This window comes from Lissotriton vulgaris, chromosome 9 (genome assembly GCF_964263255.1).
Source record: "Lissotriton vulgaris chromosome 9, aLisVul1.2, whole genome shotgun sequence".
Lineage (NCBI taxonomy): Eukaryota > Metazoa > Chordata > Amphibia > Caudata > Salamandridae > Lissotriton > Lissotriton vulgaris.
In genome coordinates, this window is record NC_141697.1 from 819864395 (window position 1) to 819888753 (window position 24359).

At 46.4% G+C, this 24359-nt stretch overlaps 1 protein-coding gene across 1 annotated transcript in view; it reads right to left on the reverse strand.

The window, feature by feature from the left end:
* The window catches only part of CCS (copper chaperone for superoxide dismutase), a 682831-nt gene that overhangs the window by 566979 nt on the left and 91493 nt on the right, over window positions 1–24359 (reverse strand). The window contains exon 3 of the mRNA XM_086938555.1: window positions 920–1057. Coding sequence (XP_086794681.1) covers window positions 920–1057 — 138 coding nt within the window. The remainder of the gene's footprint in view (window positions 1–919; window positions 1058–24359) is intronic.

Below are 24359 nucleotides of genomic sequence, written 5' to 3' on the forward strand. Positions count from 1 at the left end.
ATTTACTCCTCGTTCTGGACTGATATGTTAGTATAACGAAAGAGTGTTCATGTGTTCCACGTTACCTGAGGTGTTCTTAGTCCATGTTCTGGGTTGTCTAATCATTGGAGGTGTGTAAGAACCAATGAGACACTGATTGCTAGTCTGGTAGGGGATTTTGGATACTAAGGTGAGTTTTGGCACACCCTAATTCACTGAGGTTCCAAGTCTCTATGCACAGTTCTGTGTAGGAGCAGGATCCCTGAGACACACTAAAATAAGGAACAGAGACCAACTCAAATAACATACACAGATACACTAAAATAAGGTACACTAAAATAAGGAACAGAGACCAACTCAAATAACATACAGATACACTAAAATAAGGTACAGAGATCGACTGAAATAGCACACACATATACACTAAAATAATCAATCAGTTAAGGAGCGCAGCACGTGGGATATTCCTGTGAATAATAAAACATTGAATTCAGTATTATAGAAAGGTAGTTTTTTTGCACAGGTGCAATAATAAAAATGTTGTTGGCACAGTTCCCTTTCAGAACACAGCGTACCAGCATTTATTGACCCTTTAAGTTCAGTGTAGTTGTTACTCTTGTAGATCAGATACAGAAGCAACTCCCTATAAGGCTAGAGATGTAAATTCTTCAATTCCCACACACATACATTGGGCACCCTACTGAAAAAAAGATTCCGATCTCTTTAAATGCAAGATCTGCTGCAATCCCCATTTATTAAGTGGACCTCCATCATTTTGCAAATCAGTTGCTACTCTTGCAGACACAACACAGGATGTACTATACCTTATGTGGTAAAATCCAATACTAACATTTTTGGGTTCTCCTAAGCACAATTAGGCAGAAAGGGTTATTGCCCCAATAAGGCATCCCAGTTTCGTCTGTTAGTCCACACTACTTACTCTTGGTGGTGCTTCCCATGCCTTTTAGCACTGCCAGGCGGCCAGTCCTCTCAATCAGATCCTGAACCTCCTCAGCAGTCAGTATTGTATTTACCAGCACACTCTCAGCTTCCAGGTTCACAGTCACAGCTTGAATGCCTACAGGAGGCAGAATGAACGGTATTTAGTAAGGATAAAAATCTATGTTTTATACAGCACATCATACAGATTTCCTTCGGTACCTAAGGCCCACCATATTTCCCAATGAAAGAATAGAGCAAATGGAGATAAAGTAATTTGGCTAGACTGGCATGGTCTTTTTAGGTCTCGGCTAGCGTAGGCTGCGCACATGCGCAGTCTCGCCAGCGAGACTTAATGACTCTGAGTATCGAGGGTAAACCCGCCCCTCTTTTCCATTGGCTGACCTCCCAAACGGCGGCCAGCCATTGGAGAAGAGGTCTCAGTGACGTCATTCTTTACATCTAAGCCCCGTCCTTTTCGGATTGGGGGGCGTGTTTTTTAGGTTTGTTCTACCCTCTTCTCCATTGGTTGGAATGGTAAACAAGTCAAAAACACGCCTGTTGTTTACATTCCAGCCAATGGAGAAGAGGGGAGAAAGAAAAATACGCCCCCAGTCTGCAAAGGACGGGGCTTAGTGACGTTTCCTGATGCTTCTTTTCTCGACTAACTTTTTTTCTTGTCTGTCTGGCGCTTTTTCACAATGCTCCGTTTTGATTTGACATGTTGCGGTCATTTATTTGGTTGTTTCCACTTTTTTACCTCGCATGTTCACTTTACTTTCCAGATTGTTTACGAGCACATAACTTTATCTGTCTCCCCGTTCGTTTACCTCGCGCACAGTACATATGGGACCTTGCTTCCGAAGTCCCATCTCTATATCTATTCTGGTTCACCTCCCACATCTCACAAACTTCCGCTTATCACAGTAAGAGCGAGCCGCATTAGCTCTGACGGCGTCCTCGGGACTTTGGTTTACTCGTGTGACCCACTTTTGACCCTGTTGGAGTAAGAGGCTTCATTTGCCTCCGGCCCACCTTAACGTATCGCTCATCACCCGCGAGTACTTTTGCTTTGCACGAAGCCCATAGAATGTTGGCATGAACTCCAATTCCATTCATGACGGCGTATTCGACTATGCACTTGTTTTCTGTGTCTCCAGGGCAGGGTTTGTCGGATTGGCTCAGTGTCACACACAGATGTGACTCTTTACCCTGCAAGCATAGACCGTGATGGCTCAACACACACACATCTTAAAACATTCCTCGCATCCCAATCACGCGCAGACAAACTGGCCCCTCTTGGGCAAAAAAAAACCCCAAAAACCTGGAAGAAGAGGAAAAACTTCATTTTGTTCTCGTTCAATATTTGTTTAAGGTTTGTTTTGTAGATGTTTAAGCAAGGAGGGAAGGAAAGGAGAGAAAAGGGGTCTAAGAGTGTGACAAAATTTTAATTTAGGACAAACAGATATTACAGACCATGCTTGTACGAGTGTGTAAAGTGTATTATCTTGCTGCGTGTGTCCCACCCCTAACAAAATTACAAAGTATTCTTGTCTGATTTGGGGAAAAACAAATATGCATAAGTAATTTGAAATGGTACAGAATAGACATTTCAGGAAACTTGAAAGAAGTCAAGAATTTTGCCAGAAGCAGGGAAAGAACTCCCCAGCAGAGCATGGTAAGAGTTAAAACCAGGGGACTCTGCCCTGGTGTCCGCACCCCTCTCTCCTCCTGTGCCTGCCTAACTGCTGCTGCAGCTTCCCGCATATTTCGTCTCCCTTCCGTGCCTGTGCCTCCATTTTTTTTTCTTTTTGGGAGGGCGTGTGAGAGAGACTGTTTGACTTGAATCACCTGGAGCACGGAGAGCGACCCAGAGGAGCGACAGGAGGGAAGGGGGGGAGACAGGGGGGCCGAGGAGAGGAGCCCTGTCGCAGGAGGGGCAGCCTGGACAGATGAGGTGAGTGCAGACCACCCTTGCCCAGGCTACTACTGTGAAACGTGGATGTTTGCAGGCACTCACCCATCGTCCCCAGGACAGCACGCAGGAAGCTCTTTGCTGAGTTGTCCCTTTGGCGCCGAGCGGGGAGCGCGCAAAGTTTACTAAACTTGTTGCGCGGTTCCGGTGGGCCCCTCAGAGGGTGCTGGTAAAGGTGAGTTGGGGAATTTTGGGGACTGGGGACTGAATGGCGCGGCCGCAGGGCTCAAACTGTTAGACGGGGAGAGTTCAGTCGTGGGGGTGGGGGTGGGGGGGGGAGTGTGAAGGGGGTGTTGGCAGTGTGAGACTAGGACAAAAAATAGACCCGGGTGCTAAAATCAAAGTGGCCCCCATTAGTGAACTGGATGACTAAAGAGTCCCAGATAGGCAAACCGGGCCACTTGTGAACGTGTAAAGACACGGTGCGCAGATATTGTGCAATCTGCAAGATACAGGAGACATCATGCGTTTGTTAATTTCTCGATCACAAGCATTGCCTGCAGCAAACACAGTCAGTGGATGTATGAATCAGTGGGTGGGTAGAGTTGAGTGGTGGTTAGGTAGATGTATGAGTCATGGGTGGACGCAGTTGAGTGGTGGTTGGGTGAATGGAGTCAGTGGGTGGAAGGAGTTCAGTGGTGGTTGGGTGGATGGAGTCAGTGGGTGGAAGGAGTTCAGTGGATGCATGAGTTAGTGGGTGGTTGGAGTTGAATGGTGGTTACATTGATGGAGTTAGTGGAATGCACGAGTCACTGGGTGGCTGGAAGGAGTTTTATGGTTTGATTGAGCCAGTGGATGGTTGAATTGAGTTAGGTGTTGGATGGGTGGATTTACATGTTGGATGGACAATTCAGTAGGTGGGTATATGTCTGGATGTGGTAAGTGGATGGGTGAATGGATAGAAGATGGAGCTGGCCAATGGATGGGTGAAAGAGTTAGTTGGTGCATATAGTCAACAGGTGGATCCATGGAGCTGGCCAGTGGGTGGATGCATAGATTGAGTCAGCCACTAGTTGACTGGATGGATGGAGTCTGCTTGGCTCTTGGAATTAGGCTCTGTGTGTGGCTGTGTGTGTGTGTGTGTGTGTGTGTGTGTGTGTGTGTGTGTGTGTGTGGGTGTGTGTGTGTGTGTGTGTGTGTGTGTGTGTGTGTGTGGGTGTGTGTGGCTGTGTATGTGTGTGTGTGTGTGTGGCTGTGTGTGTGGCTGTGTGTGTGTGTATGTGTGGCTGTGTGTGTGTGTGTGTGGGTGTGTGGTTGTGTGGGTGTGTTGTTGTGTGTGTGTGGATGTGTGTGTGGTTGGGTGTGTGTGTGTGGGTGTGTTGTTGTGTGTGTGTGGTTGTGTGTGTAGATGGGTGTGTGGTTGTGTGTGTAGTTGTGTGTGTAGTTGGGTGTGCGGTTGGGTGTGCGGTTGGGTGTGTGGTTGTGTGTGTGGCTGTGTGTGTGGTTGTGTGTTTGTGGTTGTGTGTTTGTGGTTGTGTGTTTGTGGTTGTGTGTGTGTGGTTGTGTGTGTGGGTGGCTGTGTGTGTGTGTGTGTGTGTGTGGGTGGCTGTGTGTGTGGCTGTGTGTGTGGCTCTGTAGGTGTGTATGTGTGTGGGTCTCTGTGTGGGCCTGTGTGTTTGTGTTCATATTTGGTTTCATTTTGTAGATTTCCCCTGATGAAGGCTTCACAAGCCGAAATGTATTGGGAATGAGAAAATTTAAATAAGGATGCATATGTGAAAATATTGCATTATGGGAATTGAAGTTTACAATGATATCTGACACAAAAACAAGGATGTGAATAAAAACGGACTTAAAGAAGAAACACAGTCATCATTATTTTTGGATAAACTGTGCAGGATACACAGCCCCCGCTACCTGTGCCCAGGGAGACAGTCTAAGAGTACTTGGAACTGCTACTTCAGTGATTATGTGTTGTGTCATTATTCCCAAATCAGCTGAAATTCATAAAAAAGGATCAATACACAAGAAAGTGTTTAAGACTTATTGTTGATAAAGTTGAATGGTGGGATCTCAGGTTTGGACTGCAAAGGGTTTTTGAGAATCAGGGTTTGAAGACCTTTAATGTGGTTTTGACTGTAGGTGTAGTCTTATTCTTTATTGTTTTTTTCTAAGTTTTAGTCACTTCAATAAAGAATCTTACTCGAGCTAAAAGATCCTCCCTTACTTCCCCTTTAATGCATCTTGATGATAAACTTAAAGGAAGAGATTTAAAAAAAGAGAAGATGGTGAAGACAGAGAGCATTTTAATCGATGAACACTGAATTATGTGATGAAGTGTTAAGTTGCGTTGTCTAAGAGCACAAAAGGGAGGGATTGTCAAACTGAACACTTTTTCCTATGTAACTGCTTAAGTATTGAAACCTGTAACTGCTCTGTTTTCTGCTCAGGTTAGCTCTGATAACCAGAAGTGAACATCTCTAAGTCAAGATGTGAAGCATACATTGCACTCCAGAAAAATACTTTTGCATTTTTGTTTCCTCAGGAAAACCATGTACTAATACTTTATGAATCCTGTCTGCACCTGCTGCTCGCTCACTCTATCTAGTGGTTTCGTCATGAAACTTCGTTGACATGGTGACTGATTCTAAAAGCCTCAGTATTAATGTATAGAGATGGGCTCTCGCTTTTCTTGGGGTGCATGACTACTCTGTTGCTGCTTGGGAAGTCCCTTGCTCCTTTATTCTGCGAATGTTTTCAATAAATACTGTTCAATTGAAACCTGAAGCCGGAGTTTTCTTCTTCAATCGCACTCATAGGCATTGAACCTGCTAAGGACTTGGTCACAGGAGTTCTAGAAAATTGATATAAAGTTGAAGCCATCCTTCTGACCCCTTTCCTCCTAACGAGAAGTCCACACAGTTGGTCCAACAGTCAAGTCTACAGGCATCTGACCCTATGCCAATGTTGGGAAAGAACCCAAAAATGTTACCTACATTCCAGGCCTCCATGTGATCAATCAATTACTGTATCTCTGTTCTGTTCTATCATGGCAGAAAGACCTCTTCCGATTATGAGGACCTTTTTTAGATAAATATTTTTAGACACTGGATGGCTAGCAGTGACGCATACAAGGTTGATCACCTGGATCAAAAAGAGCAACACACCTATGATCCTAGCCAGCACCACAGTGTGACATGCAGCGCTCCCTAAACTTGTCTAAACTCCATCTTTAAGTCTGTTATAGTCTCTCTTGGGAACCAGTCAAGATTTCTTTCATAAAAAATAAAAAAAAATCAAATTTTGCAGGAGAGACTACCCCCTGGTGATGTTCTATATGAGGGTTGCAAAGAAGGGAGACAATCACTGGCACTTTGTTCAACATCACGAGTCAACTGAAGGAAACTTTGATATGGTTCCAAGATCAACACCTTGAGACGCATCCTAAAGGTTCAACATTGACATATCAACACCTTACTGTAAGGGTTCCCTCAGTAGACAAACGCTCTCCATCTTGAAATGCCTATAAACCAACAAACTGTATTATTCCCACAAGGTTATGATGTGGCAGAGAAAAATTGTTTTTCTTTCTGACCAAAATGGTATTGCTTTAAAAAATGGTGGGAGAATAAAATAAATCTGAATGATCTGTCAGAGGAGAAAATATCTATTGTGTGGTCCATCAAGCTCTGTTCCTCTACTGAAAATGCCACTGGAATCAGACATTTGGTTGGCGGAGGCTCCATAGAAATCTATCTAAAGTTCTGGAATAGTCTGCAGAACCCAAGCACTGGATAAGATTTCTCTCCACTTGGACAGAGAACTGGTCACCCTCCCTACCACTTTTAGAAGGGAAACCTACTTGTAGGTCACGCACGTCTTTTAAATGATATGAAGATTATAGGGGGAATTTTCACCTCCACCATTGCCAATGCCTTGTCTGCAACCTTTAGGGATCCATGCAAATCTACCCCTCCAGAGGGAAAGGAGGAGCGAATCTTACATGGCCTTGAGTGCAGATATCAGAATGCGATATCCTTGCATTCAGGATACAACAGGAGTAATGCACTCTTTCCCACCACACCTGAACCACTACTGGCCACTTACAGTAAGATATGATGCAAACAGTAGCAGTAGGGAATGGTGAATGGGATAAGAGAGAAACTAGGGATAACCAAAATCTCTCTCTGCTGGGTACAGACCTGCATATTGATATGAATATCTAATGGCAAGTAAGAAAGCTTTTAGTAAGCAGCTATAAACATTCTGCATTTAAACAGATGTACCTTTAGGGTATCTCTGAGTAACCAACTCTATTTGTCTTTAGTACAAAGCTCACCTTTGTGAAATTGAAATATAACAAGATATAAGTGATCCATGATAGGCCGATTTATCTCACTCTCAATTGGCAAGATAACTACCTCTAACTTTGTATGTATGCATTATTACTATTTCATTACATTTCAAATCACTTTATTTCAGCCACCATGGCCATAAAAGTACAATCCATTTACAATAAATACAATACAAAATGTAGTTAAAAGTCCATCACACAATAGATCAAATAAGAAAATACGTTGATTATTACAATGAGATAGAGGCATAAACAATATACACAGTTGGTTATTAAATGGGGGAGTGTCATTAAAACAGACTGTTATGGCAGCAAAAATACATACCAAATAGAGTGCACTTAAATTAAAACATCATATAGGAGGGTGACAAAGGGCTTTGCTACGGAGCACCCACATTGCACCCAGAAATTTAGCAATGGAAATGGCCATTAATGGGCAAGAATCTGATCTAAGAATGCAGAGGGCTTCCTGATGGTCCCCTGCACCTATTAACCCTTTAAGTGCTGCGCACGTTCAGCGGCCGACGGCACCACTACCTCCGTAGTGCTGCTGTCGGCCGTTGAACGTTCGAACTGCACCTGCGCAATGGAACGTCCAGCACTGGAGCTGGACGTTCCATAGCCGTTAAGGTGTTAACCTACAGATGGGGCAAGCCAGGTATGCCGAGGGGATAAATAGCCTGGGCATGCAAACAAGATATGGGAGACACTTTCTCTCAGGTAGTCACTGATAGGACAAGAGGTGCCTCCTTTGCCAGCCCAGCCTGATGTAAACGCTCTGAGAGGTAAAGTGCCTATACTGAACTGAAAGTAAAGTTTTCTCGGAGTGGAACAGATACTATGTCCCAAAATTAGTCTAGCCCTGAATAGAATAATTGTCTATGAAATCACTGGTTAACTTGGCAGTGGCTGCCTTCCAAAAATCTTTGGCCACCACAAGTGACCAGTATTTCTTTTTCATCACAGCATTTTGTGGGAAAACAGATATGTCCGGATGATCCCACAGGTCATGGAACACTAATGAGTATGAAACGGACTTCATGTTTGAGATTTTATTAAATTGGTTGGCCTTCATGACATCTTTTAGACATTCGGCATAAAGGGCAGGTTCAGGAGTGGTCCACACACGTCTCCAATACAGCAAGGGCCGCAGGCAAATTTTAACCGAGGCCCTGGTGACACCTAGGTCACTAAACAAGGGATATATTGGGGTTCTAACTGGAAGAGGAGCAAGATTCCTGAGGAATGTGTTCTCAGTTCTCATAATGTTGTTGTGTTTTGAAAACCTCCTCAGTTCAGCCAAATATAGGGCTGACCCCAGTCCCTTTGCCTCGTAGATCTAGAGTGCAGGAGAGATGGGTTAAGAGTATGATGTTGAAAAACCCTTAAGTATTACAACTGAGAGCTGCTTAAGCTTAATAGTAGCCTTACTGAAATAGAGATGCCAAGACACGCACTCTGCAAAAGCTACCCACAAATATGAAAAGGAATCAACCTTCTCTAGGGGAACTCCTACTGAGGCAAGATTGTCCTTAAAAGATCTATGCTGTAAAAAACATCACCTTAGTTTGAGAAGTGTTGATTTCCAAGCCCCAATCCTCACAGAACTCATTAAAATGGAACAAGAGTCTCCGAAGGCCTGGACGGAGTCTTGGAAATCAACAACGTGTGATCCACACACAAAAGAATAGGGCTTTTGAGGTGAGCGAAAGACGGAGGATCTACTTCCTCTTGGACAAAAAGGGAACGATATTGTTAATAAGAAGTAAAAAAAAAACAGGGTGAGAGCCAAGACACAGCCCTGGCAAACAAACACCTTTGTCCACTGGTACCTTTTTCGTCAACTGGGCCTGATCCCCTCCTCAGCGTATGAGCGCATAATTCTCTTTGTGCAAACAAATGAAAAAGGATAAGATGTCAAGGGCATTCCTAAGTCTGCCAGGACACTCCAGAGTTTAAATCTTGGAATCAAATCAAAAGCCAATTTAGGTCGACAAAGGCAACATAAAGACTGCCTCCACTAATCAGAACAGTTCTCCAATAGATTAGTATAAAACGAAAGCCCTGGTCAATGGTTGAGACCCTAGAGCGGTGGTTCCCAAACTGTGCCCCACAGCACAGTGCGCCGTTAGTTCCAGCCTGGGACGCCGCGCACGTCTTTGGAATGTGCAAATCATGTTGTGAGCAACTGATGCGTCTTTTGGCACCCTATCTGTCAGCCGGTGACAGGAATAGTGGTATGGGCCAGTGTTCCATTATTATGCTTAGCTTTAGTTTAGAGCCATTTGTGCAAGCCCCGGCAGGGCAGCAAGATTTCATATCCCAATTATTTTCCCTTCTTGAGATCGCTATCTGTCATGCTGGAAGAGCGGAAATGAGTGCGAACGACCAAAGTACACACATAAATGAGACTTTTTCAATGTGTACCAGTAGGGCTCTGCCTTTTTCCCAACAAGGTGAGGGCTAAGTTCCACAAAATATCTCACACGACGACCGGAAATGAGTGATTCTTGCTCGAAAAGAAACCCAGCGCAAACATACAATTAGGTGATCAGTGCATAATTTTCAAGTGACATCGAAAGCCTACACACACACAGTGCCCTATCTCCGAGTTTCATGCGAACACCAGAATGTTGTCTTTGGGTGTGAGTCAAGGTGAAAGAGAGCTCTAGATTCCGGCATCAGATTGCGCTCTTTTCTTGAGATTTACGATGGGTGCTTTAATAGTAAATCTAGTTTTCGTAGGTACAAGGTGTCGCTGTTGTTTGAATATTAGAAGTAAACAGAGGAACATACTGCCTACTTCCACTGCTCTGTAGTGGTAATATTTTGGAATGAGGTCCTGTTGTTTAGGGGTCAAAATACAAGTTGTTCCGGTAATCAAATTTGTAGTAAAGGACCATTGCCATGCGACTGCTGCTGCTTCGTTTCCATAGATAATATTTTTAGTCTTACTGACCAACTCGTAACAGACTCATGTATTGGCCTCCCCTTTCTGTTGGTTTCTGCCGAGCTCGCAATGAATTGGAGATAACTGCATTTTATTTTTATTTATACTGCCACCCATGGCTTTGTCATCAGCCTTTCAGCAAGAGAACCTGATTTAAATATACCCAGCTGCAGCCCAACATACGGGGGAGTTACATTCGCCACCTGTATAATCCGGAATCATGGTTTGGCCCTAGAGCCCACTAATGCCATACGTGCATGCGTGTTCACGTAGCCTCCGCATACACAGGATGACTGCTGAGCGTTATTGCTGCCTGTGTTTTATAAGTTACATCAAGTAGGTTGCTAGAATAACTGCACAGAAAAACTTGTGACTACCAAGCCTGTGTATTTTTAACCGCTTCCATGCTCGTGACGGAACCGCACCGTCACGAGCCTCGGTTGAGCTGTGCTCATGACGGAGCGGTTCCGTCGTGGCCCGCTCGGCGCGCCTGCGCGGCGCTGATTTTGCGCCTGCGCGGCACGTTCTATTGAGCGGGCGAGGCGATGACGGAACCGCTCCGTCATGAGCACAGCTCAACCGAGGCTTGTGACGGAGCGGTTCCGTCACAAGCATGTGAGCGCCGCTCGGCCCCCCTCCCCCCTAGTGCTGCGGCGGAATTGCCGCCGCAGCGAAGGGGTTAAAGAGGCAATCATATTTACCGCTTTCCAGGGGAGAGAAATGAAAACTGAAAACGTGACGGGGTAAATAGGTTTCCTGAAAAAATAGCGAAAATGTTGTCATATAATAAGAGACTTATTTTTTTCTACACTTGTAGTTAAGAAGTACTTGTGGAGGAGGAGCTACGCTTGCAACCAAGATGGCCGCTTAGGCTCCCGGCTCCGCCGACCTCCGTCCCCCGCTGGATAATCATGCTACATATCCTGAAATTCCGCCCTGCCTCCGGGTGGGTGAACCGTTACGCTGTACTTTGATGCGATCCCGGTGTTTTTCTCAGCTTTGTGGACGAAGTTACATCGAGTTTTAGTTTGGGGCCTACACCAGCTTGTGAGCCGGGGACTCGAGTACTGGCCCAGCCGGGTTTCAGTTGAATAACACCGCCTGTGGGTGAACATCAGGGTCCGGTCCCTGGACGTGGGAAAATGTTTAAGCCCGATTTTGACAGCGGTTGCTGCTCTAGCTTACCATCGATGGAGGGTTGACGAGGCACAACAGTGCGCTGTGGGTGAGGGTCCATGGCCCGGAGACCCGGTTTGCCTCCGCCGGTGTTTGCCGGGTTGGGATCTAAGCTTGTAGCACCGGAGCCTGGATCGCGACCTTGTTAAGTCCTCGGTCTCCCTCTGCGACAGTCCGTCCCAAAATTTGTTGATTCCCCCGGGGTAAGCCGGGCCTCGGGGGGACGCGAACATGGGTGTCTTGGAACAAGATTCGGCGGGATGGACTGAGTATGAACAGTCGATACGATCTGTATTGGCAGCCATCGGGGCATTACACTCCCATGTGGAGTCCATTGTCCGAAAAACGACTGCGGCTGCACACGGACTCGGACAAGTGGGACCGGACCCAGCACTGTCTCAATATCCTGATCAGCTAATACCTCAAACGGCGGTCCCTGTAACGGTAGTGGGCCCTGTGCCACGAGAGGTGTTGGAGCTTCATGGCAATGTGATGGCTGACAATCGCTTACTCGACGTGCTCGACAGACTGCCAAACCCACCAATATCGTCTACTAAGTATGGTTTAATTGTCGATCCCCTTCCGGACACTCTTAATGGGAACTATCTATGGAACGATTCAGTGTGTATTCCCTCTTCGACGCTTTCATTATCCTCACAGAGAAAACGATGTTGGGAGCTTATGTCGATGAGGGTCATCATTGATGCCGACTGGGTTCCCAGAGTCTTTGCAACTTTGCCTCGCCTCATACGGAACTTTACTGAACTGTTTCCACATTTCGAATATCCTGCGGAGGCGAAATCCTTCCTGGAGGGGGCTCGTACGCCTGATCGGAAGGGTCAAGGATGAGACTAATTGTTGGGGTTTGGCACCATGGTTTTCTGAAGTGGGACTCGTTACCATTGTGTTTACGGGAGGTAGGGTGGCAGCTGCTGTTTCCCCTGTTTAGTTTGAACGATGCCTCTTAATGGTGTTGTGTGTTTCTTATGGGGATTCTTGGTTCTGGCGGGGAGGAGGGGGGACGGGGGACCTTATTGAGATGTCCTCCTCCAAGTTTTACTACATTTAGTACCTAGTTAGTTGGGGCGTTAGGCACACAGCTAGTAGGGGATAGGGCGCAAGCCATATGCTGGGGTGCAGGGTGGGGGGAGGGGTGTTTGTTTAGTCTTTATTTGTAGTTTTTATGTTTGAAATCCTTCAAAATCCTGACATAGGTGGTCTCATTGAGTAGCGGAGTTGTGTTAAGGGATAGAGGGGTTCTGGTGGGGATATCATTTGCGTTAGTCATTCAATTGCTACGTAATTTATTACTGTGTTCGGTATGTGGATGTAACACCGTAACCTTATTGTCGCTGCACCCTTCCCCCTCCCTCCTACTCTGGGCTGTTACTCAATGTTTATCCTGTTTTCCTGGGGAGGTGGGGTTGGCGGTAGGCGGCTGCTTGACAATCCTGATTGTAGCACGGCCACATGCCAGATGTAACTCGTGATCGTACATTATTGATGATTCTCTGTCTATATCCCCTGATTGTATATTATTGCTCCTGCACTCTGCGATGTAAACCACCTGTTATTGTTTTTTTCCCTGTTTTTGTCTCTTCAATAAAAAGATAATAAAAACAAGCATTTGCAATGCAATAGGTCTCGCATTAGGAAAGTTTGAGCTATTGGTATTGTAAACAACACATTTTTAGGTCTCGCGACCTATCGATGTGCGCAAGCGCATCAAGCGGAGCGAGAATTCAAGTGGCGAAAATCTTCTTCAAACCACGGGCTTTCAGCCCCGCGGTTTTCATGCAGTTCAAGTGAACCACGTGATTAAACATGCACGCGCATCAGCAGCATTTCTCCTGCAGGCTCGCAAAAGGCTCTCCTCCCTCCCCACATCAAAGTCATCAATCACCCTCCCACAGGCTTCCCCAGCGCTGCCCCGCCCCCTGCTTCACGCCCAGGCCATCTGTTCCCTGCCAGACCTCGTTTACTTGTTCCCTGATTGCCTCTCCCCGCCCCCCCCCTCCCCCACCACAGCAATGCCGAAGGCTGGTTTCACTTTCAGCACGGAAGACTTGCCTGCTTTGCCAACGCTTGTTTTTATTAATTTTTTTTTATTCAATGCTTGTTGCCGTTGCCTCTCTCCAGCTCCACGCCTGTTTCCCCTCTCCAGTTCTTTCCCCCTCCACGTCTCGCCTTTGACCCCAATCTCTTCACCTCTGCGTCTCTGCTTTCTCTTGCATCTCCCTGTCTCGACTTTTATCTGTGTATCTCATTTCTCTCTTCTCATCACTTCCCTCTCTTCTCACCACTTCATTCTTCTCTTCACTCCCATGCATCGTTTTCCTTCTCTTTGTCTCTACTCCCACGCATCTTTTTCCTTCTATTTGTCTCTAATTTCCCCTCCTTCGACTTCTTGCCAGTTCCTTTTATCCTCATGACTGTTTATTTCCCACTCCTTTTTGTTTTCCTCCCCTGTGATTCCACTCACTTTGTCTGCATCTGCTGTTCCATCACTTTACTTATTTTTCCTTCCAACGTAGTCTAGATTGCCTCTTGTTCTCTCCTCTTCACATCTTTGTTTCGTTGTCTGTCTTCTCCGTACTCTTTTCTCGGTTTCTGTACTAAGCTCTCCACCAATTTCCATGTTCTCCCCTCTCGCTCTGTTTTTACCTTCTCTCCCCCTCCCTGCAGACCACTAATTACATATCTTTTCCGCCTGCCTACCTGAAAGATGGATTAGGCAGGGTCAGTTACTCGTAAAAAGACCCGAAGGCGCTGAATCGGAGCGGAAAAACGTAACCAAAATGATGGGAAGGCTCCGAGGGAGATCCAGCCGCCTGCACCGTCGACAGGAGGCTGCCACTGCTGCGGCTTTTGAGCAGGAGCGGAATTTCTTAAACTCCTAAATGCACATGCATTTTCATTTGCCAGCTGTTCTTTTTAAACAGCATCTGGATTTCGATAGTCATAAGAAAGCCGTCTGCAAGTGTAATCGTGGCAAGGTATTTGAATCGAAATTAGGGGCGCATTCGAAGTGATCAGTGCACGCGCACTTTCGGCTGCTCACTTCAGGTGCTCTTAAAGTCTCACCTGATTGTAAAGATGTAACGCTCCTTCACGTGCGAGGCTCAGTGTGCTCCAAAAGGCCAGACTTCTGTTTCCTTGACACAGAAGTACTACTGCGATGCTGCCAGTCTCTGGCACTCAAGAGGTTCCATAATCATAGCACGTTATTTGAGGTGTTACAGAAAAATCGGGCAATGATTAAAGGCACGATATTTAGGTTTACACAATAGTTTTATAGTCTCGGCTCTTTTCCGCCCACTCACCCACGCAACGCCACTCACCCACGCAACGCCACTCACCCACGCAACGCCACTCACCCACGCAACGCCACTCACCCACGCAACTCCACTCACCCACGCAACTCCACTCACCCACGCAACGCCACTCACCCACGCAATGCCACTCACCCACGCAATGCCACTCACCCACGCAACGCCACTCACCCACGCAGCGCCACTCACCCACACAGCGCCACTCACCCACACAGCACCACTTTCAGACACACAACGCCACTCACACTCACGCAAGCCCACTCTCACACATGCAACGCCACTCTCACCCGCAACGCCACTCTCACCCGCAACGCTCTCTCACCCGCAACGCCACTCTCACCCGCAACGCCACTCTCACCCGCAACGCCACTCTCACCCGCAACGCCACTCTCACCCGCAACGCCACTCACACACGCAACCCCACTCACACACGCAACGCCACTCACACACGCAACGCCACTCACACCCACGCAGTGCCACTTTCAGACACACAACGCCACTCACACCCACGCAACGAAACTCACACACGCAACGCCACTCACCCACGCAACAACACTCACACATGCAACGCCACTCACCCACGCAACGCAACTCACTCAAAGCCACTCACACACACGAAGTGCCACTTTCACCCACACTGTGCAGTGCACAATAGGTCTCGCAGTAGGAAAGTTGGAGCTATTGGTTTTGTAAATGACAAAGCCCTTTATATTTTTAAAATGAAAACAAAAATAAAAGGCATTGTTATTTGCAATTGTAATAGCTCCAACTTTCCTACTGCGAGACCTATTGGCAACGCCAGTGCTTGTTTATTTATGTGTTGGTTTTGAAAATAGTGCAATTAATAGCTTTGTCATTTACAATGCCAATTGTTATAATTTTCGCAAATGTGACGCCTATAGCATTTGTAATGCAATATGTGTTGTATTTACGTGACTTAGATGTATTGATATTACAAATAACAATGGCTTTTACTTTTTAAAATAATTATTCATTAATAAAAGTTATTGTAATTTTTAATGGCAATAGCTTAAACTTTTGTAAATAATTTTTGTGAAGATTATGTTCAGTGTATTTTATTGTGACGAAAATCCAAGAACAGAAGTGAAATATTAACATCTTTTTGAGACATTTGTAATAAAGCTTGAAACATTGCGAGAACATATTTGAACCACTTGTTGAATGGTTGCACAGATTGATGCTGTGGTGGAGCTGAGTGATGTTGTGGGGGCGACGAGTGATGCTGTGGCGTTCAGTGATACTGTGGTAGCGCATAGTGATGTTGTGGTGCCCCCGAGTGATGCTGTGGTGGTGCTCAGTGATGCTGTGATAGATAGAGTGAGTGTGATAGATAGAGTGAGTGCAATAGATATAGGGAGTGAGAGCAATAGATATATAGATAGTTAGGGCGATAGAGAGATAGAGTCAGGGCGAGAGATAGATAGAGAGATAGAGTCAGGGCGAGAGATAGATAGAGAGATAGAGTGAGGGCGAGAGATAGATAGATAGATAGAGTGAGGGCGAGAGATAGGTAGAGAGATAGAGTCAGGGCGATAGATAGATAGAGAGAGTCAGGGCAATAGATAGAGAGATAGACAGACAGACAGACAGATAGACCGAGTGCGGGCGATAGACCGAGTGCGGGCGATAGACAGAGTGCGGGCGATAGACAGAGTGCGGGCGATAGACAGAGTGCGGGCGATAGACGGACAGACAGACAGACAGATGGTTGTGTGTGTGGTGTGTGTTTATGGTTGTGGTTGTGTGTGTGGATGTTTGTGTGGTGTGTGTTTATCGTTGTGGTTGTGTGTTTGTGGATGTGGTTGTGTGTGTGGTTGTGTGTTGTTGTGTTTGTGTGTGGGGTTGTGTGTGTTGTGTTTGAGGTTGTATGTGGTTGTGTGTTGTGTTTGGGGTTGTGTGTTGTGTTTGGGGTTGTGTGTGTGGTTGTGTGTGTGGTTGTGTATGGGGGGTTGTGTATGGGGGGTTGTGTGTGGGGGTTGTGTGTGGGGAGTTGTGTGCATGGTTGTATGTGTGGTTGTGGTTGTGTATGGGGGGTTGTGTGTGGGGGTTGTGTGTGGGGAGTTGTGTGCATGGTTGTATGTGTGGTTGTGGTTGGGTGTGGGGGGGTTGTGTGTGTGGGGTTTGTGTGTGTGGGGGGGTGTGTGTGGAGTGTTTGTGTGGAGGGTTGTGTGTGTGTGGGTGTGTGTGTGTGGGGGGGGTGTCTGTGTGGGGGTGTGTCTGTGTGGGGGGGTGTCTGTGTGGGGGTGTGTGGGGGGTGGGGTTGTCTGTGTGGGGTTGTCTGTGTGGGGTATGTATGTGTTGGATGTGTGTGTGTGCAGGGTTGTGCGTGTGGAGGTTTTTGTGGGGGGTTGTGTGTGTGGGGGGAGTGTCTGTGTGTATGGGGTTGTGTGTGTGGGGTTGTGTGGGGGGGCTGTGTGTGGGGTTGTGTGGGGGGGTTGTGTGGGGGCTTGTGTGTGTGGGGCTGTGTGTGTGGTATGTGTGTGTGTGGTATGCGTGTGTGTGGGGTTGTGTGTGTGGTGTGTGTGGTATGTGTGGTATGTCTGTGTGTGTGAGTGTGTGTGTGGGGTGTGTCGGTGTAGGTGTGGGGGGTGGGATTGTGTGTGTGTGGGGTTGTGTGTGTGCGGGGTTGTGTGGGTGGAGGTTTGTGTGGGGGGTTGTGTCTGTGTGGGGTTGTGTTTGTGTGGAGTTTGTGTGTGGAGTTTGTGTGTGGGGATGTGTGTGTGTGTGTGTGTGTGAGGGGTTTTGTGTTGGGGAGGTTGTGTGTGGGGTGGTGTGTGGGGGGTTGTGTGTGGGGGGTTGTGTGGGTGTGTGTGGGGGGGATTTGTGTGTGGGGGTGGTGTGTGTGTGGGTAATTGTGTGTGTGTGGGTTTGTGGGGTGTGTGTGTGTGGGGGGGGGGGTGTTAGTGTGGGGGGAGTGTGTGGGGGAGGTGTTTGTGTGTGGGGGAGTGAGCTTGGCTAGCACAGGGCACAAGATGCAAACAGTCGGAACCTGTCCTAACACATTTCCTAGAGCGACAAGACTGGTGACGGGACAGTCGTCGTCACGCACGCATGTAAAGAAGTAACCCCCATCCTGCCTCTGTGCGAGCCAAGTATTTTCATTGAATGACTCCCTCTTAATATGCCATCAGTTATTCTGTAAAAATCAAATGTTAATATGCAGGTGTTTATGGTATTTGCATAGCGCGAACCTCGTCAAAAGGCAGCATAGCAATTAGCAGAATAGCTTGTGAAACTATTGCGGTATCAGCATACGACTTTTGAAGGAATTCCAAAGAAACGGGAGGGGTAGGGTTCCCCGCGGCAGTCTGCTCTGGTGATTGGCTGGACCTTGCCACAGTGCAATCCAACCCGGCGATAAGCACCTGCAGAGAGCAATTTTGCGTGCAGCCCACCAGCGAGAAAAAAAAAAAAAAGGTCTCCAGCATTTGCGCTATTGGAGGAGGAATTCTATCAGCATTACCGCGCGAGAGCAGCAAAGGCATCCATTGCACCTGTAAAGATAACTTTTTTTGAGAGAAAAACACTAAATAGTATTTTGGAATTTTGGATTCCAGATTTATTCACGCTCAACTTGTATGTTGCCATGAGCAGAAATATTTCTTTCGTGGTTCGGAACTGTGTTAGTTAGCCACACGAGCAGGAAAGATCCGGAAATGTGCGTAGGCTGACAGAAACAGATACCAGCACGAAGCAATGGGCACGGAGTGCATTATGGACATACAGGCCCGATGTGGAAGTAAATAGGATGTCCTTCATTATGCCACCTGCAATAACAATATCGCCGGAGCCCTCGTGGGACCAGATCACAGGGCTCAAAGTGATCATTTAAACGGAGCGTTTCCCAAAACCATGGAAAAGATAAACAGCGTGTTCGCTCCATTTTAGAGTAACCACTAGGTGGCGTGCCCCCCCCTTGGTAATGAAGACAGCAACGAATTGCGGTGTGGATTTCGTGCAGTCTGTGAGGTGACTTTGTGGTGTAAGAGGCTATTGTATTAGTGCTCAAACTGTACATCTGAGTTTTTTAAATACACCAAGTTCCTTCCGTCTAAGACTTCAGCAGTGCCCAGACTCCGGAATTCGAAGAGGCTGCTGGTGAAATATTGCAGCAGACATCAGAACGCCAACCGGAAGTTCGGCAGCGTGAAGCCGGTCGTGGGGCGGGACATCCGCCTTCTACATGAAGCCCGCTTCCACGGAGTGCCAGAGAGCAGCATTGGTGACGCGGGCGGGGCTCCCATGCCTGAGGGAGAGCCCCGCGGTGGCTGCCGAAGTCAGGAGTGGCGGCGATGCGGTGACTGAGGTTTAGTTGTAAGGGGGGGGGGGTGCAGAGGGGGTAGGGGGCTGTGGCGGGTGTATGCGTGCGTGTTTGTGTGTGTGCGTGTCTGTATGTGTGTGTGTGTGTGCGTGCAGGGGGGGCGGCAGCGTGTGTATGTGTGCGCGCTCCTGTGTGTGTGTGTGTGTTTGCGTGCATGCAGAGGGGTGGGGGCTGGCTGTGTCTGTGTGTGTGCGCCGTTAATGCATGCGAGGGAAGCGAAAGCAGGGGCTGTGAGTTAGTCTGCGCAAGCGCTGCTCAGAAGCGCGCTGCCGCGTCAAAACTGAGACTGCAAAAGCGCGCGTCTGAGTCGTGTCTTCATTTCCAAATACGGTTGACAATAGCTCTGAAGCAGACAGCAATCTATGCTTACGCATTGAATGCAGGTCTGCTCGACCTAAAAAAAAAGAAGTACTTGTTAGTGGGGCAAAAGGGCAGCGCCGAGTTTTGTCTGGTTCACCTGGTAAAACATAACACAACCAGCCTTACCAGGTTCTGGTATTTTAAATTCTGTTAAAAGCAGAGTGGGTCCATAAGATCAAGGGTGCCATTTGCATTTGGCAATTAATAGTGTATCGTTTCTCACTTAACCAAATAAAGTTTTTATTAAACAACTGTTATATTTTAATTTTGCTACAAGTGTGATGATAAAACCTTAATCGGCTTCATCCCAATTCATTTCAGGGAGAAAACTGGAAGTACTTCTGAGGTCGGGCATACATCCCTCCACCGGTAAAAAAAAGTGACATGATGGGGAGCCACGGCCAGGCTCGCAACACCCATTGGCCTCAACGGGCTTCAGCCCCCCCGTCTTATGTGGCAGCCCGGGATGAGACACTTCCCGGGCCCGCTCACAGCCGCACCCGAGCCCTTCACAGGTCTTTAAAAGACCTTGTGCATGTTAATGGGGCTTTGTTGGTGTTTCACCCCTTCTAAGAGCCCCTGCAGCTCGACTCTGCCGATTGCCTAAAGATTCAGCACCCCCCCATGAAATTTTTTCTTAGGTCCCCCCCGAAATTTGACTCTAGTTGCGCCTCTGGCCATGGCCAACAGGCAATTATGTCAAGGGAGCCACAGACCGAAAACGTTTCAGAACCACTGCCCTAGAGCGAAAGCCTGCTTGAAATGAGCTGAGAATATTGCTCTCCTCAGCCCAGTTTTGTATTTTGTAGAGTAGGCAACAACCAAACATTTTCTGGATACAATCTATGAAGCTTATTGGCCTGTAGTTGGATGGTAATGATCGGTTGACTTTTTCATAGTTAAGCCTATAGAACCTTTCAAGAATCACGGATGGGAGCACCTGCTGCAAATGCATTGGCCTAGGCTAAGATGTAATGAAAACAGGGTTTTATATTGGCTTGAAAAATATCTGCTGGAATACCATCGGGACCAGCCGTTCACCCATGTAAAACAGCATTCAGGAGCTGTAAAATGTCTGCGATTTCAAACATCAGAGTGGAACTGGTGTTTGGGGAACTAAAAAATCTGTTGATATTATGGGGTCAGCAGGATTGCCAGAGTATAGATTGCCAAAATATTTTACACAATCAGAAGACATTAGTGCCAGATTCTGTGCATCTCTGGAGCGATCCTGTGCCACCAAAGCCCAGAATTTGGACAAATCAACGAGTAGAACACGTGTCCAAAAAGGCCCTCCAACTCTGTTTGTCCCAATCTTTTTTGGCATGCAAAATTGAGTTTTTATATGCTTTCCCTAGAGCTGGTATATGGACCATATCTTTTGTTTTCATGGCCTTAACTAATAAGCGAATTGTTACTCGACATTCTTTGTTATACCATGAATGCTGTTTACTTTTGTTCTTCCTGGGTGTTACATTGGAGGTGGTAAAAAAAGATAACACATGTTCAAAGAATGTCTCATGAATCAGGACCAATTGATCAGAAGTGCTAATTTGGGCCCACTCAATCTGTGTGAGGACTATATTGAGATTGTCTTGAATCGCGTGCAAGATTTCTGGACATGCAACAATCTGGGGCCATTTGAGATGACGTTTATCTCCTGTCAGGGCATCCTCCCTGGTATAGGAAGGTGGATAGGACTCTGAGTGAATGAACTCGCAAAAGGCTTTAAAGGGTGCAGATAGGGGATTTTGGTCACTATCAATTCTTACTCGCACTTTCTTAACTGTGACTATTGGCCATAACCACAGATCAACCAAGATATAGTCTATACAATATGTAGGAGGGTTTGTTATAGGTATGGCCACCCTTGGCATCAGATTTAGTACGACCATTGAGTGCCCTCAAGCCATGCTAAATAGTAAGTGCCTTTAGATGGACTTCAGAGCGAGCCCATATATGAACAGGCTGAATTTCTAGGAGAGGATCTGCCCAAGTGGCGTCCTCATCCTCTGTTATATACACATCTTGGTCGTCCAATGGCTCTAATATTGATTGATATAGGTTCTTATTTTGTCTTTGAGCTAACTGAAAAGTAATTTTCACTCGTTAGTATGCTGCGATTCCTGCTATGCATGGCATGAGAATTGCTTGCTAAAAGTCAACTGTGCCTTCAATACACATTAATGACATACACATACCTTAATCAATGATGTTTTGGTGATAGAATCCTTTATGTTCTTTCACAAAAGAATTCAAGCTCAATCAAAAAAGCACGAAATAATCCCCAAAGTGACTGGATACAAACACATTAATTCAAGAAGCAATGCAGTGATTGAGGTTTCCCAAAAACTTTTGCTTGCAGAACACATCTATATTTATAGCTATCTTCTCAGCAAACTTATTTGGGAGATCATTTTCATCTAAAAAGAATCAAAAATCCAGAAAGCAAGGGCTCCAACATATTAACTTGATTGCCTAGCAATGATGCTGTGATACATGAGAGGACTTAAACCCAACAATTCAATATGGCTTTTCCCAATCTCCTAAGCTTGGGGACATCTACCAACTGTAGTTCCTGTTCGAGTATTGCATACTGTAGCCTCCATGAGTCTTAAGCTGTTCCTCCTGTTACACAGCCACTATGTACAGTGGCAGCCTCTCTGCCCCCAGAAAGCACTCAGCACGGGTGAGCCTTGGCCAGAGTCCCCGAGCTCTCCTAACTCCTAACAATAAGCCCAGCCTCTTGATAGTATCCTCCTACCATGTGAATTCAGACCAAGAGAGCCTTTAGAACTGCTGCAAGTTAACATGTAATATTTCTGGCTCCTTCAAAAACATTCAAGGTCAAAACTTTTCCCATTGATGTCTGGGCAATGTGCAAGGCAATGAAGGTGGTCTGTACAGACTTTCCTTGCCTTCACGTATTGGTTCTCAAAAAGCATCCCCTGCATAGCAGGTCCAACGTCTGTATCCCTGCTCCAGCCCAGGCCCAGTGTTTAAGTCCAACCTGATAAAAAAATCAGGGGTCAATAAATGTGACGACTCTTTTAGTGACTTTTGAAATTTCCATAATTCTTGTGACGATTCTGCTATGTCTACTAATTTGGGTTAGCATACATACCATGATCAGTGAACCCCTTCAAGTGATCATTGTTACATCTATCTGCAAAAGTCACTATTTTTTATCAAGTTCTGGAGCTAAGGAGACCTTACTGTGAACAGCAGATCTGAGCTGCTCCACCCCATGCAGCTCCTAACTTCCTCACCTGAAATCTTATGAAGCTGTGACTGAAAAAGCTACTATGGCAAAAGGGACCTCACTGAGGGCCGAAGGCGACATAGCTCATCTAGACTGAAGGAGTCCTCCACACCTTCCATAAGGCTCACCTTCAGGCCTCCAGATGTAGTGCTTCCTTGTTTGAGTCTATATTCCGCATGCATCTTTTTCCTTCCCAGACGGCTGCCAGGCCATGGACCTTTTTGATGGTGGTCCGATTCCTCTAATAAATCGCTCTCATCTTCACCCAAAAACAGGCAAACAGACCACACGTAGCCAAAGATACCAAATGTGTGACTTGGACAGAGGTGACTGGTGTCCTGTGAGGAGACTGAAGCTGTGGTTGCCTGGGGAGCAGACACAAAGGCTTCTTCAGCTTCTCTTGAGGACAGGCTATACTTGGGCCCCTTGTAGCCATTTGAGGAGTGTGGGTTTTTTAAAGGAATGACTGAAGTAGAACCTGCAGTCATATCTTTGCTCTGGTGGGGGAGGGGACCAGATAGCCAGAAACTGGTACAACTATTTTCCCACAGTCCTCAAGATGGCCTTAATAATCTTCGCAGTGAAATGTTGGAAACACTCATTTATGGCCCCAGTGAACGCCGGACCAAGGGAATCTGAGGTCGCTTACTCCTCAATATAGTCTTCTTGCATCAGGGTGGCTGAAGCCTTCACCTTCGTCACATTTAAGACTACCCATTTTATATACCTGGGGTAAAACAAGCTGAACAGGAAATCACTTGTTTAATCTGTGCCTCCAATAGTTTGACTAGTGAAGAAAGAGCCAGAAAAACAGAATGCCAATCAAAATGAAAATTCCCCCTTTGAGTGACCAAGAATAAACAAAACGAGTATGCATGCGAGTTCATATGGGCCACCTGTAAAGGTCTGAGTCATTATTAGTGGAGAGAAGAGACACCACCTTGGGCCAAAAAGTGAAGCGAAGCAGGTCTGCGATAACGGTCTGCAGGAGTCGCATGCTTGAATTGAGAACACCTGGGGTAGAAAAAGCTATGCGCATGGAGATTAAGGGTGCTGCTCCAGCATTGATTAATGTTCACAAAATGTTGGGTGCAACTTGGTACCCAAGTGCCATACAGTGATACAAGATGCCTCCCAAAATAGTGCCTCCTTTCTTTGATAGAGCCCCGGTTAAGCAGGAAACATTGCTTACCCTCGACAAGGCACATAGTCGTCAGATCGTCGGAAGAGAGAATGACTTGGCGCATCTGGTCTAAAGTCACCTCCGGCGAGTTCATATGGCAGCACCCAAGGTGCAGAGAAATATACATAACAATTGCCAATACCACATAACTATTAAATAAAAAGCAAAACGGAACACAAACTATGGCAGTCAGCACACAATATTTTATAAAGAATTAAAAGAAAAACCTTAACTGGCTACTGAGCAGCAAAGAAAGGAAGCACACTGACTCGGGCTGAACCTCTTTTGGGGGAGCAAGTGTAATGTGATTTGTAAATGCCTATATAGTTCGTAGTTCCTCCCCTGGTGTTGCCGGAGAGGTGGTTTACCATGTAAATATAAGTGACTGTAAAATTAGGTTTTTGGAGTAAAGCAGGTAAATGCATAATCTTAACCACCGGTCCTGGTTCAGAATATTTCTTAAATAAATGTAGTTTTACCATTAGGCCCCAAGCGCTATAGACACTGTTATTTTTAAAACTCCACAACCAACCCTCAGATAGAAGGAGCATGATAAGGACTAATAGT